This window comes from Cucumis melo, chromosome 9 (genome assembly GCF_025177605.1).
Source record: "Cucumis melo cultivar AY chromosome 9, USDA_Cmelo_AY_1.0, whole genome shotgun sequence".
In the NCBI taxonomy this organism is placed as follows: domain Eukaryota; kingdom Viridiplantae; phylum Streptophyta; class Magnoliopsida; order Cucurbitales; family Cucurbitaceae; genus Cucumis; species Cucumis melo.
In genome coordinates, this window is record NC_066865.1 from 25,060,368 (window position 1) to 25,079,139 (window position 18,772).

At 37.4% G+C, this 18,772-nt stretch overlaps 4 protein-coding genes across 8 annotated transcripts; all 4 read left to right on the forward strand.

Moving 5' to 3' along the window:
• The first annotated feature begins 784 nt into the window (after positions 1-784).
• On the forward strand, positions 785-3,904 carry LOC103482976 (uncharacterized). The gene is made up of 5 exons (XM_008439397.3): positions 785-1,298; positions 1,476-1,776; positions 1,943-2,101; positions 2,229-2,524; positions 3,428-3,904. Exons 1-5 carry the CDS (start codon positions 1,098-1,100, stop codon positions 3,647-3,649), a joined length of 1,179 nt encoding a protein of 392 aa, XP_008437619.2. The 5' UTR covers positions 785-1,097; the 3' UTR covers positions 3,650-3,904.
• A 600-nt stretch (positions 3,905-4,504) lies between these two features.
• On the forward strand, positions 4,505-6,473 carry LOC103482977 (AAA-ATPase At2g46620-like). Its single transcript, XM_008439398.3, has one exon. The coding sequence runs from the start codon at positions 4,950-4,952 to the stop codon at positions 6,387-6,389; it is 1,440 nt and encodes a 479-aa protein (XP_008437620.2). The 5' UTR covers positions 4,505-4,949; the 3' UTR covers positions 6,390-6,473.
• A 1,605-nt stretch (positions 6,474-8,078) lies between these two features.
• Positions 8,079-12,219, forward strand: LOC103482978 (uncharacterized). The gene is made up of 8 exons (XM_008439399.3): positions 8,079-8,354; positions 9,054-9,198; positions 9,297-9,465; positions 10,098-10,368; positions 10,642-10,907; positions 11,004-11,219; positions 11,381-11,483; positions 11,757-12,219. The coding sequence occupies exons 1-8, from the start codon at positions 8,204-8,206 to the stop codon at positions 11,816-11,818; spliced, it is 1,383 nt and encodes a 460-aa protein (XP_008437621.1). The 5' UTR covers positions 8,079-8,203; the 3' UTR covers positions 11,819-12,219.
• Positions 12,220-15,604: 3,385 nt separating this feature from the next.
• LOC103482979 (protein yippee-like At4g27745) lies at positions 15,605-17,243 on the forward strand. Of its 5 annotated transcripts, none has more exons than XM_017043326.2 (4): positions 15,605-15,931; positions 16,224-16,253; positions 16,393-16,523; positions 16,799-17,243. In XM_017043326.2, the coding sequence occupies exons 3-4, from the start codon at positions 16,483-16,485 to the stop codon at positions 17,019-17,021; spliced, it is 264 nt and encodes an 87-aa protein (XP_016898815.1). In that variant the 5' UTR covers positions 15,605-15,931; positions 16,224-16,253; positions 16,393-16,482; the 3' UTR covers positions 17,022-17,243. The 5 variants fall into 5 exon arrangements, with proteins under 5 accessions (XP_016898815.1, XP_050945945.1, XP_016898814.1 ...); XM_017043325.2 differs by having other exon boundaries at positions 15,621-16,004; positions 16,794-17,243; XM_008439402.3 differs by having other exon boundaries at positions 15,624-15,931; positions 16,794-17,243.
• The last annotated feature ends 1,529 nt before the right edge of the window (positions 17,244-18,772 follow it).

The window sequence follows — 18,772 nt, forward strand, 5'->3', positions numbered from 1 at the left end:
TGTATGATATATTTCACTTTTGTTTAAGTAATTAGGATCGGTTTAATCCAAGATGTCTTCATATTAATAAAAACATCATCTCTCACTTGTCATGGTAAGAAAAGGTTTAACGCTATCACATTGAATTAGGCAAAATACTCAAAAGCAACAAAGGGGGAATGGTGCAACACAAGTTTTGTAAGAATACGAATGTGACTTTGTTGGGTTTATTTTCAAAGAAACGACAATTGTTGTTTTTGGGAGGGATATTCAACTCAATAATTTTTTTTATATCAGTGAGTGTCTATGATAGTTTACATGCACCCTGACTAATCTTATGGACAACTCGTCAATAAATTAATTTATAGGTAGGTGGACACCATGTATTGAATCAATGACCTCAACGACCAGGGCAACCATGATGGTTCCCCAATAGAAAAATATTTGAATGAAAGAAAGAGAGTTAAATATGAGTTGGGCCTAAGTTTTAGTTTTAATTTCAAGCGATAATTTGACAACTATTCGTTGAAGATATTGTTTAACGATTTAACACGATAAGAGAAACAAACTCAACTCATCTCATCTCATGTTATTTTGTAAAATATTCCTTGAATTATATTTGTTTGATTCTGAGTAAGAAACATCCTTTGTTGTTTTATGATGTAATCACTCATTGCAACCATTTGTTGTGATGGGAAGATGAAAATAATGTTTTATCCTACTTCTCAAATTTGCTCCCTTTCTCTCTCAAATTATATAGAAGCATTAAATTTAAAGTGAGATTAGTCAAGAGTTAAAACAAAACATCAATTTTGTATTAGAGAAGAAACTAATCCCAAGCTTTTATATAATTTTATTTGATCCAAATAGTATTGTTATCCGAAGTCCAAACTCTTTCTCTTAGACCGACTTGTTGTAAAGTCCAGATTTTGGCAGACCCATCCTGATCCTTCCTTTGTTCTTCTCGTTGGAGCAAAGGGAAAAGAGAGCTTCTTTTTTCACAAAGCACGCCCCAATCAATCTTATCTTATTTTTGGCATTTGGAATCTCAATCCCATTTTGTTCTTCTTCTTCTTCTTCTTCTTCTTCTTCTTCTTCTTCTTCTTCCACCACCAGTTATGGGGAGCGGCTCGTCGGAGACGAGGTTCGTACAGGAATTGCTTCTCTACGCAGCCAGCGCCGCCTTGAGCTGCTTGGTTCTCTTCGCTGGTCTACGCCACCTCGACCCCAACCGCGAGGCCTCCAAGAAGGCTCTCGAGCACAAGAAGGAGATTGCCAAACGTTTGGGCCGCCCTCTCATCCAAACCAACCCTTACGAGGTAATCCCCCCACCCCCCTCACTTTCTTTCACAATCCTTCATTCTCTTATAGTAATATGAATTTTGTTATGTGGGTTTTCAATTTGAGTTATCTGTGAGTTGAATTAATTGGGTTTTTGTTTCTCGAGGCAACAATACGTTTTTGTTTCACTCCTGACTTGCTTACATTTTAACCAGGACGTGATTGCCTGTGATGTTATAAACCCCGATCACATTGATGTGGAGTTTAACTCCATTGGAGGCCTGGAGAGTATCAAGCAAGCTTTGATTGAATTGGTGATACTTCCGCTAAAGAGGCCCGAGTTATTTTCGCATGGGAAGCTTCTTGGTCCGCAGAAAGGAGTTTTGTTGTATGGGCCTCCTGGTACTGGGAAAACAATGCTGGCAAAAGCCATTGCAAAGGAGTCTGGAGCTGTTTTCATCAATGTCAGGATTTCAAATCTGATGAGCAAGTGGTTTGGAGATGCACAAAAGCTAGGTTAGTTTAGGGATTCGTTGATGCTTTTCTTGGATATGAATGATATATACGTTCCTGTTCTATGTCTTGATACGATTGATATTAATGATATATTTATTCATTGGATTTGTTGATGCTTTATTAACTATTTATGCCTGATTGGTTGTTGCCTGGCATGACTTTTCAGTGGCTGCTGTGTTTAGTTTGGCCTATAAGCTCCAGCCTGCTATTATATTCATTGATGAGGTCGATAGTTTTTTGGGTCAGCGACGAACTACAGATCACGAAGCAATGACAAACATGAAGACTGAGTTCATGGCCTTATGGGATGGATTTACCACAGATCGTGAGTCATAGTTTAACCTATTTTGTCCTTATTTTCTGTCAGAAGGAAGATTTTGTCGATTGTGATTCTGCAACTTTATTCATTATAGCTGCTCTTCAGTTCTGATGTGTCATATCCATTCTTATAGAGAATGCCCGTGTGATGGTCCTTGCTGCTACTAATCGCCCATCTGAACTAGATGAAGCTATACTTCGGCGTCTTTCACAAGCCTTTGAGATTGGGATACCTGACCGGAGGGAGAGAGCAGAGATATTAAAGGTGATTTTGAAGGGTGAGCGGGTTGAAAACAATATAGACTATGATCGTGTGGCAAGCTTGTGTGAGGGGTACACGGGTTCAGATATTCTTGAACTGTGCAAGAAAGCTGCTTATTTTCCAATCAGGGACCTCCTTGATGAAGAGAAGAAGGGGAAACAATCTTCTGTGAGTACATTCATTACCCTTTTTTCTTCCTTTCCATCTGTTTAGGTTTCATTTGATAACTGTTTAGTTTTTCAAATGAAGCGGATGCACATTACTTCCATGCTAGTTTCACCCATCGATTTTTTCGTTATGTTACATACCTGTTAGGGAATCTTTTTATAAACCAATCTAAGTTTTGAAAATTGAAAAGACTGATTATTAAAAACTTGCTCTTGTTGTTGGAATTTGACTAAGAATTCACCTGTTTAGTTAGGAATGATAAAAACCATGGCAAAAGAAGTTGGAAGTAAACAAACACGATTTTCCAAAACCAAAAACTATAAACAAAATGGTTATGACACGTGTTCATAGTTACTTGCTTCTCCCTGCTGGGGTTTAGGTATTTAAGTTGATAACCAAATATTTACATACCTGTTACATTCTTTGCCACTTAGGCTGCTTTCAAGATGAGATTTATATCCCTTTTTATGGGTTTCATATCTATGCTACTGGTGCTCCCTAGAGGACAATGAGTTTTGGATGCCGATCATTTATGTTTTCATCTTTCAAGAACTTACGAGATAGTTATATTGTTTTATGACTTGTCCATCTACTGGCTAATATTGTCCAGTAGAGATAATGGATGCGGAAAAGGAAAATGACCTATGAGAATATTTCTCCTACGAGGACTGACGATGTGTAGGCTACTAGACAATTTGATTTTGAAAATGAAGATGTTTTATGGAAGCTCTTTGTTATTTTTGTTATTGCTATTAATTTTTCGTTTACTTGGGGGTTTATATTATGTATTGGTGATGAAATTTTGAGTCTCCATATTGCTATTGACATTGAGTATGAGTTTGTTTGCTATTTATGATGGGGCCCTGAATGTTACTGACTTTCGCATGATATGTGGGTTCTTAGGAGCCGAGACCACTGTCACAGTCAGATTTGGAAAAGGTTCTTGCTACATCCACAAAGACAAAGGTTGCTGCAAGCGAATACACTGGATTGAGCTCTAACTCATCTGGGTGGACAGGGCACAGGGAAGCCGGTGATTATGAGGTTCAAGCAGCAATAAGTGAACTCTCCAAGCTAGTGGTCTCCCAAATCTTGAATATCCAATCTGATACCCGAGATTCGTGAAAACCCCAAGGGGCATAGTGACTCGTTTTAGTACTAAATAGCACATATTTACCGTTGGATGCATCCTTGGTTCGATGGGTTTGTCTCCAATCTGAAATTTTGAAGTTCTGAATGGTTTCTGGTAGTTGTTGCATATTCCAACTTTACCCTATGAAATAGGGATCATATTTATAAACCAAAAAACGGTGGATTAACCCTGTTACTAAATCTTTTCTATGAATCCGGGTCATCCTCGGACAGTTTTCTATTGTTCCATTGTTGGTTTAATTTTTTGTATGCTTTTATCAAAGTTGGCCATGTCGAAATCCTCTCTAGTTCAAGAAGTTGTTGCTGCAATGATTTAGTAATATAGTGGAAATTGAAGCTGAGTAGTTATACGATTGAGTGAGTTAAAATCTGTAAATATTTAAGATTATAATATCATATATGAAATGGAAGTTTGGTGATTCTATTGTTTGTTGCTTGGCCTGCCTCTGTCGTCATAGGTTATGCCATTTTTTCTTGTCCCCCTTGTCAAATTCTAGGAACCAAGAATGTGAATAATTCACATAACATTAAAGACTTAAATGAAATTCTCATCACTTTATTCATATTTATATATGTATATGCACGTATATATAGAGAGTGAAAAAAAAAAAAGGTTCACCTATGTGAGTTTAGACATCTTTGATATATCCGCATTCATATAGAACAATTTGTTTTAAATATCAAGTTTAGGTTTGAAGAATTAACTAAGTTTTGTAAAAAATGGTTGATGCGAGTAAATAAACGTGATTTTTAATTGACCAATTTGTTTAGAATTGTGTGTGTAATAATATTATTATATTATAGAAGCGTGTGGAAAATATTGTTTATCCAACAAATATATAATCGAAATGCATATTCTTTGTTTCTTTCTAGTTTTGGCTGAACAATTCAAGCAAAACCCATCTCTCTGTTTCCAATCAAACCTCCAGACATGTCTCTTGCAAATACAATTAAATCAACTTCTGTATTTATAATTAGTAAACAAATCATCTTCCCATCTGAAATTTTCAATTCAACTCTTCTTCCCGGTCATCATAGCCAACCCCAATGGCACCGTTTTCCTTTACCCAACTCTCAATTTCATTTGACCTTCATTAAAATAATACCTTCGTTCCTATCTTCAAATGCCCAATTCCCATTTATTTCCTCTCCATACGCTCTCTTTCTCCTTCTTCAACCACTGGGTTGGGGGTTGGAGGTTGGAGGTTGGAGGTTGGAGTTCATCCCTCCATTCTAGACAGACCATAGTTTTCTCCTTTTCTTGTTCTTCATCATGGGGTTTCTCACCACAGCAGTAGCTTCTTCCTTGTTCTTCGCTCTTGTTTTGGTTTTGGTTTTTCGTTTTATAACCAAAACCTCTCTGGTGTACATGCTGGTCAAGGGTTTTCAAGCAATTACAGACTGCTTCCATGTCTATCAATTCTACAGAATTCCCCAATTCGATGAGAATCTACAGCACAATCAACTCTACCTCCGCGTACATACCTACCTTCATTCCTTACCTTCCCTCGAGGATTCCGATTTTGCCAACATATTTTGCGGTGCAAAACCCGGCGATATTTTCCTCCGCCTTGACACCAATCAAACCGTCCACGATTCCTTCCTCGGGGCAAAACTCCGCTGGAAAATCGAGATGCATACTGATCATCATCGGCAGAACAACCATTTTTCGCTCCTTCTCAAGTTGAGGAAGGATGATAAGCGCAGAATATTCCGCCAGTACTTCCAACACATCCTTTCCATTACCGACGAGATTGAACAACAGAAGAGAGAAATCAAGATGCACATCAACGTGGACGGCGGTGCAAGACGGTGGAAAGCGGTCCCCTTTACACACCCGGCAACATTCGGTACAGTGGTGATGGACGCCGATTTGAAGAACAAGGTAAAATCCGATCTCGAACAGTTCCTGAAGTCAAAGCAATACTATCACAAACTAGGCCGCGCGTGGAAACGAAGCTTCCTACTCTACGGTCAGCCAGGGACGGGGAAGTCAAGCTTCGTGGCGGCCATGGCGAAGTTCCTGCAGTACGATATCTACAGCATCGACATCTCAAAAATCTCAAGCGATTCCGATATGACGATCCTGCTGCTTCAAACGACGCCGAAGTCGCTGATTCTCGTAGAGGATCTTGATCGTCATCTAATGAAAATATCGACGGCGACGAGCGTGTCGGGTGTACTGAACTTCATGGACGGCATCGCATCGTACTGCGGCGAAGAACGTGTGGTGGTGTTCACGATGAGCGATAAGAGTGGGATTGATGAAGCGGCACTGAGGCCAGGACGGGTGGATGTTCATCTTCAATTTCCGGCGTGTGATTTCTCGACGTTCAAGGGTTTAGCAATGAGCTATTTGGGGGTGAAGGATCACAAGCTGTTCTCTCAGGTGGAGGAGATTTTTCAGAGTGGAGCCACCATGAGCCCGGCGGAGATTGGTGAGATCATGATAGCCAATCGAAGCTCGCCATCGAGAGCCTTGAAATCCATCATAACAGCTCTGCAAATGGACGGGAGCGATAGCGAGGGCCGGAGTGGATTCAAACGGACATGGGGTGGGCGGGAGATTGATGGTGAGGACATGATTGGATCGAGACGATTTGTTTTCAGAGACAATTTAAGTATGAAACTGTATGGGCTTTTGAGATTGGGACTCAGAAAAAATGATGAATGTACTTCCGATTCTCACTCTTCCGGAAAATATAGACTATAGAAAGAAAGCATTGATATGTATTTTAGGAATTAACACACAAATGTAATCATCGTTGGGATAAAATATTATTTTGTTTTCCTCCTCCTTTTTTTTTTTTTCATTTTTAGAAATATCTCATTACAAAATGACTCCACAAATATACAACTCTCTCTCAAACATCCCATCTTTGCATATTTGATTAGATGTCAAACTTTTGAGTTAAAGATATATAGACACATTCATTGGCAAATATTTGATTAAACCCTAAAATGAAATTTAAATTAAAAAATAGTCACCTTCCTCTCTTTCAATGTCTAATCCAACTCATGTCCGTGGTAGAAAAGTGGGCCGAAAAAGGTTGAGCCTAAACCAATTTTGGCCCAACCTCAAGTTCAAATAATGGGCCAAAAGAAACTAGGCTATGCTCATGCAAATTTCTTCATAGAGTTCTATAATTAGGAAGCCTTACCTTTCATTTTAGGCTATTCTAACTTCAAATGTGATATTGTTAGTTAAGAAAAAAAAAAAAAAAAAAAAAAACTCAAGACGCTATAGCTAAGATGGAGTTAGGGAGAGGGGAGATGTGAGAGAGATTTGAATGAGTAAAAAGGCTTGAAAATTAAAAGTTATAGAATAAAAACCAATTTTAGGAATACAACGAGTAACATGTTTTCGATTCTTTTATAATATTTTAATGTAATTACTTAAAACTAAATTTAATCTAAAAAAAACCATCTTTTTCATATATATGATTCCTATCTGTGAATTGTACAAAGTAGTTACAAAAGAGTCAGAAGAAGATTGAATATAAAATTTGGTGTGTATACAAACTTTTATACATTATAGAACATGTGCTAATAGTGGGTTTGTGGGTGTCCATCATTTTGAACGAACCAAGAAGTGAGGCGGAATGGGAAGTTATTAATTACGATATTGTTTCGATCAACTTTGGCACTCCTTATTAGACCATAAATGAAATAACATGGGGATGTAGCCTATGGGTTTTTCATTTTTCTTTGGGTTGGATGTAGCCTACACTTAAAAGGACTTTTTATTTTCACTTTCTTTTTACTAATAAAGAAAACAGTGCAATCATTATCAATACAATACACACAAAGATGAAGAGAGGTTTCCATTATTTAGCAAAACAAAAAGGAAGAAATAAAATGAAATGGAAAGGGAAGCAGAAGGTGTAGTGTGGAGTTAATTGGTTTGTAATGCATATTGGAAAATTTAGATTACTTCTTCCACATCCCCATATTATTATAATTTTAATTTAAGAGAAGAGTTGGTTTAAATTATGTAATTGGCGCGTGTCATCCAACCAAAGAGTTTTGCGACTCCGCCTTTCTCCCTACCTACGCGGGAAAGAATGTAATAACCACCGACAAGTTCATCCGACGCCCGGTATTCAGCCACGTGTCCCCCACATCCACACCACGTCCCAAAACCGCGTCCTTGGGTTTTATTTGTCTACTACATCATACACCCTCACTCCCATACACCGCCATCTTGTTTTCGATTTAAGACGAAAGTCAAACGTACAATTAAAAGATTCGTAAGCGTCGTGGGAATTAAATAGAAAAGAAAAGGCTTTTATAAACTATTTAATTATTAATTATTAATTATTATTAGGGGGAGAAAATTAAATTAAATAATTAATTTAACACACACTACCTGGTTTGCTATTGCAGCTGAGTATATAACAAACGCTTTCATCTTCTTTCTCTCTTACCATTTCAGTCTCACTTTCTAACAGAGGGACGCCCGTTGGAGCTTCTCTCTCTCTCTCTCTCTCTCTCTCTCTCTCTCTCTCTCTCTCTCATTGTTCTTCAATGGAGATTTTCTACTTCTTGGTGTTTGGAGCATTGTCTCTGGTTGTTGTAGCTCTCGAGCTCACCAAAACCAACAAGGACCGGATCAACACTCCCTCCGCTTTCAATGCCTTCAAGAACAATTACCTTCTTGTTTACTCTCTCATGATGGGTGCGTATTCCGTTTTTTCTTGTTTTCTCCCAGATCTGCTCTCATTCCCCCCTTCCATCTCCTTTAATTCATTTTAATTATTGTCACTATCGCCACCACTGTTTCCTTTCCTCTTTGTTGAATCTCTGTATGTGTGTGTCTACACTTGATGCCGTTGGATATGATCTGAATTTTTTCGTTTCTTGACTGTTGTGCTGTTCGATCTGTTTTTTTTTTTAAATGTGATTCTTGATGTTTTAATTGAGACTATTGCGCATTTTGTTGGTTATTATCTCACGTTGACAAGCGATGGAACTAAGATAGGATAGAGCGTTAATTATAATAGTTAAGAGACGCAATTGGTTGCTGATTCATCGAGTGGAAGTGTTTTGGGCGAGATGCCGATTAATTTCTCTTCCCTCTCTTCGGTTGAGCATTGGATCTGGATCCACCGACAATTCATGATAGGAAATCATCGCTATGTTCTCGTTCCTTCTAAGTGTATGAATGCCACTGCTCTTTCAATTTAGCTCTTGATAGTAATTTTTGTAGCTACGATCTTGATTCTTCTGGCATGGTTGATGTTGTTTTCCCTTAAGAGCTAGAGCTACATATCTTCTACATTTTTTTTACCTTCAAAGTTTGTATATGTTTATTGTTTTGACTATCAATATTATGCGTGATAATTCATCTAATGCGTTATTGTTCATGTGGCAACAGCTGGGGACTGGTTGCAGGGCCCATACGTGTATTACCTTTACAGTCAGTATGGCTTTGGTAAAGGAGAGATCGGTCAGCTTTTCATTGCTGGTTTTGGGTCCTCCATGTTGTTTGGTACAATTGTTGGTTCTCTTGCTGACAAACAGTGAGTCTTTTTTTTACCTCCAAAATTGGTTGACGTCACCAAATTTATCGAGAGAAACCTGTTTTTAATAATTGATGCATTCATGTTTTTGAATTCAGAGGACGAAAGAGGGCTTGCATTACTTATTGTATTACATACATTCTGAGTTGCATCACCAAGCATTCTCCTGAATACAAGGTTCTAATGGTGGGCCGTGTTTTGGGAGGTATTGCCACTTCGCTCCTCTTTTCAGCATTTGAGTCATGGCTTGTTGCAGAGCACAATAAGGCAAGGATTCCACGTCACTGTCTTTAAATTTTGTTTAGCTTGCTTATATGATGTTTTCCGACTGGTCACGTTAAGAAATAAAACTTACTGTCACCTATCAGCTAAGACTTTTAGATTCATTGTTTTGAATGACCAGTAAGTGATGATTGGAATCACAATCACCTTATACAGAGCAATAAGCTCTAATGCTTGGCATTGTCTCTTTCAAATAGAGTCAGTTCAGTGGGATGTTGTGACTTATGGTAAAAAGTGCCCGTCGATGCAACCGTGGTTTCTTATTCCAGTTCACTCTAGTGTTCCTTCACTAGTTAAAACTATTCTTTGGAGTTTTCTTCTTTCAGTTGGTTTGATTCACGAACGTGATGTATTGCTGGATAACTTTTGTCTGCTTGAATTCTTGTCACCTTAATGCAGTAACTGATTCTATGTATAGGATGGACACGCATTTTCACTAATATGCAGTGTAATAATCTTTTTGGAAATTTTGGGCTCAAATTTTTGGTTCCCTAATTCATTAGCATAATGCTTGTAATTTTGTCCCGGTGATGAACATTTCACTGATTGTACCTAATTAGTTGATAATTTTAAATATAATAACATGTTTCTTGCTCCATTCTCTTTCTTTTCTGCAGAGGGGCTTTGAACAGCAATGGTTGTCTATTACATTCTCAAAGGCTATATTTCTTGGCAATGGTCTTGTTGCAATTCTTGCTGGGTTGTTTGGGAATGTACTAGTCGATAGTCTGTCTCTTGGACCAGTGGCACCTTTTGATGCCGCTGCATGCTTTCTTGCAATTGGTATGGCCATTATTATGTCATCATGGACTGAGAACTATGGGGATCCATCAGAGAATAAGGATTTGCTCACCCAGTTCAGGGGGGCTGCTGTTGCCATTGCATCTGGTATTCTCTCAAATTTTCATGCTTATATTTTTTTTCAGTTGATTGCATTTCCCGAAAGCCCAACGTCTTAGCAAGAGTTATAGTTTCCCCCACCACAAATACTTCAATAAAGAAATCTTATAAATTTGCCATGGCCAATTCACTCTAGTATAAGCATTATTCCGTCAACTGATTTCCCCCCTTTCTTCTTTTTTCCTTGAAAAGAGAAAGATCTGAACTTTGATTGATAGTCTTTAAGATATGCCAACTCATTTTAAATTTTCTCTGGGTCAGATGAGAAGATCGCGCTGCTGGGTGCCATCCAGTCTCTATTTGAAGGTTCAATGTACACCTTTGTGTTCCTCTGGACACCTGCTCTTAGCCCAAATAATGAAGATATTCCCCATGGCTTTATTTTTGCGACATTCATGTTAGCTTCAATGCTTGGAAGTTCCCTTGCATCTAGGTTGATGGCTCGAAACACACCAAAAGTTGAGAGCTACATGCAGATTGTTTTTGTTGTCTCATCTGCCTCTCTTGTACTTCCAATAGTGACCAGTGTATGTGGAAGAATTTTTTTTTCTCCACCAAGTAGTTAGTTCTGGTTTACATTAATGTTTGTTTCCTTTTTCTCTGACTTTTTCTCGTTGTGGCAGTTCTTGGTACCTCCATCAGATGTGAAAGGTGGAAGCATCTCCTTCTCAGGCTGCATTCAGTTGCTTGGCTTCTGTGCTTTTGAGGCCTGTGTTGGTATATTTTGGCCTTCCATAATGAAGATGAGATCCCAGTACATTCCTGAGGAGGCTAGAAGTACTATCATGAACTTCTTCCGCATTCCTCTCAACATCTTCGTGTGTGTGGTGCTTTATAATGTATGTCACTGAATAACCTTCTATATATTGCCTTCTGTTTTTAAGCAGTTTTATGTTACCCTATTCCTATCCGAACATATGTGACAAATCTAATCCAATTGCTGGATCCATGGCATAAAAAACTCTCACCTTCTTTACCTTTTTCTTCCTCGTCTTTGAAGGTGGATGCTTTCCCTATCACTGTGATGTTTGGCATGTGCGCCATTTTCCTTTTTGTGGCGTCGATTCTACAAAGGCGGCTTCAAGCAATCGCTGAGAAACCAAGTACGTAATATTGTTCAAATGCTAAGATTTTGACATTTCTAACGACTTGCTAGATTCAGTTTCTGTGAGTGCCGAGAAGCTCGTAATGATAAATGCTTCTTACTCCCACCGTAAAGTTGCATTTGGAGAGCCATTTTCAAGGATGATTTAGGAAAATTTATTGAAAACACTTCATAGAAAGTGTTGTATAACTAATCATTTTAATATGTAAAAGTATTTTTAAGCATATCCTTAACCAGGCAACTTAAACAATTCTGTTGGACCGTGTTACAGAGAGTGGTGGAGACTGGGGATTGAGCGAAAAGAATACCGAGGCAGATCCGTTAAACATCTAGAAGGACGGAGCACAGGTACTTTTATTGGGAGGTTAGAACATGAACCCTTGATTCATCTTGTATACAGCAGCAGCTTCATGGAGTAGCTGGTATAATATTTTGAAGAATGAAACTGTACACGTATAGTGGTCTGCCTCATCCAAGGAAAGAAGATGAGACCAAAAAAAAAAAAAAAAAAAAGAAGAAGAAAAAGAAAGAAAAAAAAGAGAGTAAAGGCTTAGTTGACAAATTATGTTTTCATCAATTTTTGGGCTTCTTCACAAGTGTCATTAAAGTAGAGCTTGTTTAGAGATCTCTCCAGCAATTGTTGTTGGGAATTTTCTGAGTTCAACACTGGATTTGTCTGAACTTGTTAATCATTTTCATTCTTTGCTAAATTGCGATTTTCATTTTCATTCCCATTATTGTTATTATTATTATCTTTTTGTCCCTGAGGCCTAAATATTGATAGTGATTTGTTTGTGGTTGACTGTCGGTGGTGTGGTTGTTTCTGCTTGTGAAAACAGTTTAGTCGGTTTCATCCCTTTTGTCCAACCGGTTACAATCAGGTTTGGCTTGATTCTTTTTATCTCTAGTACCGGGGGTTGTGGATTCGAATCTCCCACCTCGATTCCTTCAACCTTCAACCCCCCCAGTTCTTTTCAAGGGACTAAAATCCATACTTTATATATAAAAGATATGATTTTTGGATTAAATACTTGTTAGAACTTAAAACTATGTTTTGCTGCTAACCTTATCTACTGTAGAGAGTCATAAAAGATGACCTACTACTCTTTTGATTACTACATTATGTGGAAAGAAAAGCAAAAATGGAGAGTAAATAAATCAAAGCATAATTAACAATTATCCATAGAGGAATAGAAAAGGAAACCCGAAGGTTTCTCCGGCAGCAACACGGGCAAAGACGGTGGGCATCCGATGCTTGCTTATAACAAACAAAAGGAAAGGGGGAAGACGAGCCTGGAGAGACTTCATTATTACCACACCAACGAGAGTTCCTCCGGAGTTACAAAACCACCCTTCCAACACCACCATTCTCTTTTGAATATCACTATTAAATCATTCCAAGAGGCATCTGAGTTAATCTTTCTAGAAATTCACAGGGGAGGGGATCGGGACTGTTGACTCGAGTGATTCTCTCGCAGTAGCCACAAATGGTCACATTAAACTAAGCCATACTACGGTCGATGCACTGCGAAAGAGCGCCAAACGAGGAGCTATAGAGTCAAACAAGACTATTTCTATAAGACAAAATCTCAATTTCAATTATAGAAATATATACTACTTTTTTTATTACCACATTATGTGGAAAGAAAGGGGGAAAGCCCTATATAGATCTATCTTGAGTTAGGATCCCCTGCATCTAAAAATAATTCAAAACTGAAAGTAGAACCAAAGTTGAAGGTACCTAAATAAAATCAATATTGTGAAAGTATTATGAATAAAAGATAAATCAAATGTGAAAATATAATTTAATTGGTGAGGAGATTATTGTTGATGTCAAAAGTAATAATAAAAAAGAGGTTTTGGAAAGTATGAGGCTCCTCCCCTAAGATAAAAAGGCATCTTGAAATGAAGGTAGGAAGGTTGATTGGTTTATTCTCCTAACTTTTTGATCACTCTTCTTTTAAGTATTGAAGTCTTATCCCACCCACCATTGTCAACATCACTCCCTTTGTTTCAGTCTTACACTCCATTTATCTTAAAGTCAACAAATTGGATTTCATAATGTTATTCAGCTCTCCCCTTTCTTTCTTCTTAAAATCACCTTTCGTCTAATTTCTTGGTTTATCTGTGTTTAGAAGCAATTGAGGTTCCATTCCCATGGCAGAGTATTCGAATCCTACATATAGCTGTAGAAATTGTCGCAATCCCCTCGCTTCCGGAGCCCATCTCCTCTCTAAATCCTTCTTGGTAAACCCTTTGTTTCCTAATAATCACTGTTGTGTTATGCTATAGAAATTTATACTCAACTCTTGACTTACTGGATTTATTGCTTAGCCAACCTCATATGTGGATTTGTTATCATCTATTTCCTACTCTTTATCCCTATTGTGACTTTAACTAATTGAGCTATGTTTAATTCATCACTGCTGATGCATGATTCTGACTCAATGGGCACGTATTCAGCTGTCACTTTAATTAGAACTTGCATACCATGATGACCGGGTGCTATGTCAAGGACACTGTCTCTTCGGATCAATATTGGATCCAAGTAGTAACAGATAGAGTAGGGGTAATATAATGATTGAGTGTGAGTAATTTGATTCATTAAGCACGACCTAAGTATATATACTCTCGATTTGATTCACGCATCAACAAAATGAGTAGATAGTTTTTAAAATGAGATGAAATTAGAATTGGAGGGGTTTGTATGTAACGATTATATTATTTATATTGAAGGCAAAATCAGGGAAAGCATTCCTATTCTCAGAAGCAAAGAACATAGTGGAAGGACCAAAAGAGCAGAAGCAGTTGATAACAGGAATTTTCAAAACTACAGAAATACATTGCAATATATGTGGACAAGTTTTGGGTTGGAAGTATCTCAAAGCTTATGACCTCTCACAGAAATACAAGGAAGGAAAGTTCATCATTGAAACCGCTAAAATTTCCAAGGAATACAATTGAACTGAACTAGTTTTCATAATAACAAATATAAAACCATAGTATCTAGTGTGTTTGACATGTATATATTAATAAATGGTTCCATCTTACACTACATCTATGTGTATTAGGGTGAGAGCCCCTACTACTACACTATCATTTGGAGTTTACAAGGTCCAGTTTATAACTTGTTTGTATCTTTTGGAGTTTGGTTTTCCTTAATTTCTTAATGACCCCTCTATGAGTTATAACTCAAAACTGATCTAGTTTAGTTATCTTTTATATTACATACTTTTTTTTATATAATTTATACATTTTTTTAGTCTTTTCGCACGTTTAGCAAAGTAACATTTAAAAATTAGATTCAAACCTCAAACTTATTATTTAATGACTAATAAAAATTGTACACTTGAGTTACTAGTATCCATTAGATATAGCTAGCTGATAGACACTTAGATAAAATATTGATACAGGGTCGAAATTACTAGTACTTAACTCGTGATAATTTTGTTATTAAATAAAGCTTCTTTAATTAGGACTTTGTAAAGCGTGGGAGAGGTTGCCGAATAGAGAGGAAAGAGAAAATCTTTGAGAGGCCACATTTGTTCAACGAGAAGGTGAGGAGGAATCTATCGTGTAGATGAAAAGTTATCATATTTGCAAATAGAAAAAATATTCGAACTTTACATATCATATTTATAAGTTGTCACCACACTGTAATTTTCTTTTTAAACAGAGATAATGTAAACATGACACTTAATTCAGTCAATAAGTCAATTGGAACATGACATTTTTATTGTTGATTTAGCTTGACAGAAGTTGAATTGTACTTTCTCCTTAGCCGTTATTATAGTAGAAAGAAAATCATTTTTTGTAATGAAGTCTTGGGATGAAACTAAACCAAGTTGATTATATAAAAAGTACTTTGAAAGATCAATAGGAAAAAATTTAAATCAGAAGTTTAATCATAATCTATGAATGAGAAGTAAATGGAAAAATAAATACATAAATAAATGAATAAAGTAAAAAAGTAAATGGGTGGATATTGAAATATAATAGATAAAAATATGAAAAAGAAGTATACATAATTTGTGCTAAATAAATAAGATTAGTAGAGAGTATTAAACATGAACTCTATCGATTCGATCATAACCGTGGCTGCATGGTGTGTAGGCGTAGGGTTTGGCGCGTGGCTCGCTCAACTAAGTCATCAAATCAAATCATTTCATCTTCAAACCAAAACCCTCTCTCTCTCTCTCTCTCTCTCTCTAAAACTGTGTAGACAGCTTCAGAGCGGCACATCCATGGAGACACACTCTCCCTCGACTCATCCTTCCTTCCCTTAAATTTCTCACTTCACTTTCTAAACCCTATTTTCCTTTTCTTAATTAAATTCCCAATTCCTTTTCACAGTCGCCAAGCTAAGAATGACTTCTCTTCCAGTTTTCTTAACCTCCCACTCTTTCTCTCTCTCCATCTCTTCAATTTTTATTTAACTTTCCTCAGGTTCATCCTTTTTTGTTTTTTATTTCCCCTTTCATTGATTCAATGAATGAATTTTCCGCATTTTTCCTTTTGGGTATTCTATTATGAATGATCCTTCTCACACTATTATTATTATTTATTGGTCTTCCTCTTCTTTATCCCTCCTAATCCTGTCCTTATCCCTCTATTTTTTTTACCCTTTTCTTTTTGGTCTTACTTGTTGAATTCTTCACCCTTCCTGTGATCCATTGTGTTATTATTGTTTATTTATTTGCACGCTAACCCTTTCTTTTTTTCTTATCTTTTGCTGCAGATTTCTGGGTCACCATTGATTTCATTGTAGGTAAACATTTTTTCCTACCCTTCTTTAGCTTTTGATCATATCCATCTTTTATGGTTTCTTGATGGAAAGCCTTGATTCTCTTCTATTGGTGTCTGGGTTTTGTTTTTGTTAACTTGGGTTGGGCTTGACGATTCTTTAGGAGGGGAGGTGTCTGGAGCTCTTTCTGCTTGATGATCAATGGCTGAACTGTTGGGGCCTCGTTTGTACAGCTGCTGTAATTGTAGAAACCATGTTGCCTTTCACGATGATATCATTTCTAAAGCTTTTCAGGTGATGAGAATCAAATCTAAGCCTTTTGTTTTATTTTTTATCTCACTGCGACTGATCATCAATTCAAAAAGTGTCGCTAATCGCCCAGAAGAGAGCCCAATTAAAAAAGGGTTACTCGATGTTTGTATTGTTTTTAATCTTATTGTGATTCGTGTTGTTAACATAATCTTGCTGAAACTTCGGATTAAACTTGAAGATTGGAATGCCTTTCTGAAACTTTGACCTTCGTACATAGTCCAATACTGTTTTTGTGTTAAATTTTCTCAATAGGGAAGGCATGGGCGTGCTTTTCTCTTCTCTCATGCTATGAACATCACAGTGGGACCAAAAGAAGACCGACATCTCATGACGGGTCTCCACACTGTTGCTGATGTGCATTGTGTTGACTGCCGTGAGGTGCTCGGGTGGAAATATGAGAGGGCATATGAGGCATCTCAGAAGTACAAAGAAGGGAAGTTCATTCTTGAAAAATCAAAAATCGTCAGGGACAACTGGTAGCATCCTCTGGTCGTATTTTAATGCATTGATTTTTATCTTGATGTAAGTTTATTGATTCTTCGTGATGTTATCTTGTATATAAAGCTCTCATCTATCTCGTCATTGTTTTCTGTTCCTCGTGTATATAGTATATTTCTTTAAGTTGTGAACTCAATTGGATATCATTGTATTTTGAGTCCTCACCATATGTGTTAATGAAATTGTGGTGCTTAAATTAAATCATTCACTGGATTACTTTGATACTATTGTCTCGTCTTTGATTATACGGAGATAAAAAAAGTCTTATTAGTATCTTCAGTCCTATTTCTCTGGGATTGGTGTTCCGTAAGTGTTCTCCACTTTTTGTTTGCATGCTTCGAGCTGTACTGGCTAAAAAAGAGTGGCATTCAGTTGGCGAGAACTTAGCAATTTCAACTAAATTGGATGATCATTTTGCCCTAAGTTTCAACCAATTATGCTGACTAGCAAACTCACTGCTCCGCCATTCACAGTTCTCCTTTTCTCTGTTTGCATTGCTCTCTATTTTTTCTTTTGGTAAAAAAAGCTCTTCCCTCTCACCAGAAGAACGAGGTGAGCCACTCTGTTCTAGGTGCTATCTCTTTCTTGTCGGGAATAATGTTATGATGAAACATAGAGAGAAGATAAAGAAGAGAAAGGTGAGGCAGGACAAAGTTGGTTTCCTTTCCATGGATTGGATGGTGGCCTCGCTTAAAGTTTATGGCGGTGCATATTAAGATACCCCATTTTCAAAACCTTTTAACTTGTCTCGTCTCTGCAAAGTTTCAAGCATGGTGAGATAAAAGGTTTTATGGTTTACCTTGCCTCCAATACTAGGAAAGGTTTTCTCCTATGTTTTACTGGATTGCTTCTCATTTTTCACCATGTCTGATTCTCTAATTAGTGAGAAGTCAATCTAGCGAATTGCATACTGTAGCTTTCAATGGGGCTGTCTCCATATTCTTCAGTGAAGATAAGAGTTGAGAAGTACATGGGCTGGAAATTAGTTCCACGTTTAGGGCTCAAAGCCTCAATTTCTTGTGATCCTGCTACACCCTTTGCCTCTTGAATCCCTTAACTACTAGTAAGTAGTGATGATATTTCTTATGTTTGTTCTGGACAGCACCGCTTCTTTTCTTCTACTTCTAGCTTTACGGACAGTGTTTAATTCTTAAATAAGGTGGCCAGAATCCGTCATCTGGTCATTCAATCAGCCTGCCTGTACTTTGGAAACTAGATGGCCGTAGTTATTAAGCTGTTGCCTTATGTGATGTTCTATTTTTCTCCACTGTTTGTCAGCCTCCAAGATTTTATAAATGGTGAGAAGTAGATTATTTTGAATGACATGCAACTCTGCTCGAAAGCAGAAAAGGGAGTACCACAACACAAAAGCTAGTGTTCGAGGTCATCTTCAACTCCGTCTTCAATAGCTAATGAACTGCGTTGCAGCTTTTGGCATCTGTGGCAAGCAAAATTTCAACTCTTGTTATGAAAACTGCAACAGTGCATCCACATCTGAATTCAGTCTCTAGCACATGCACTTGGATAAAACCACATTTGAATCAATTAGATGCTCTGTGCCTCTGAAGGTGCTTACAGTGCCATCTTTTCCAACTCGAGGTTTGAACTTAGAATGTGGAAGCAGTTATCATATCTGCAAATTTCAAAGGTGTTATGTTCTACAAACCAATATTGGGGAGGTTATGCTTTAGCAGAAATATAGATATAGTCAAAGAAGTTAAATTGTCACTTGA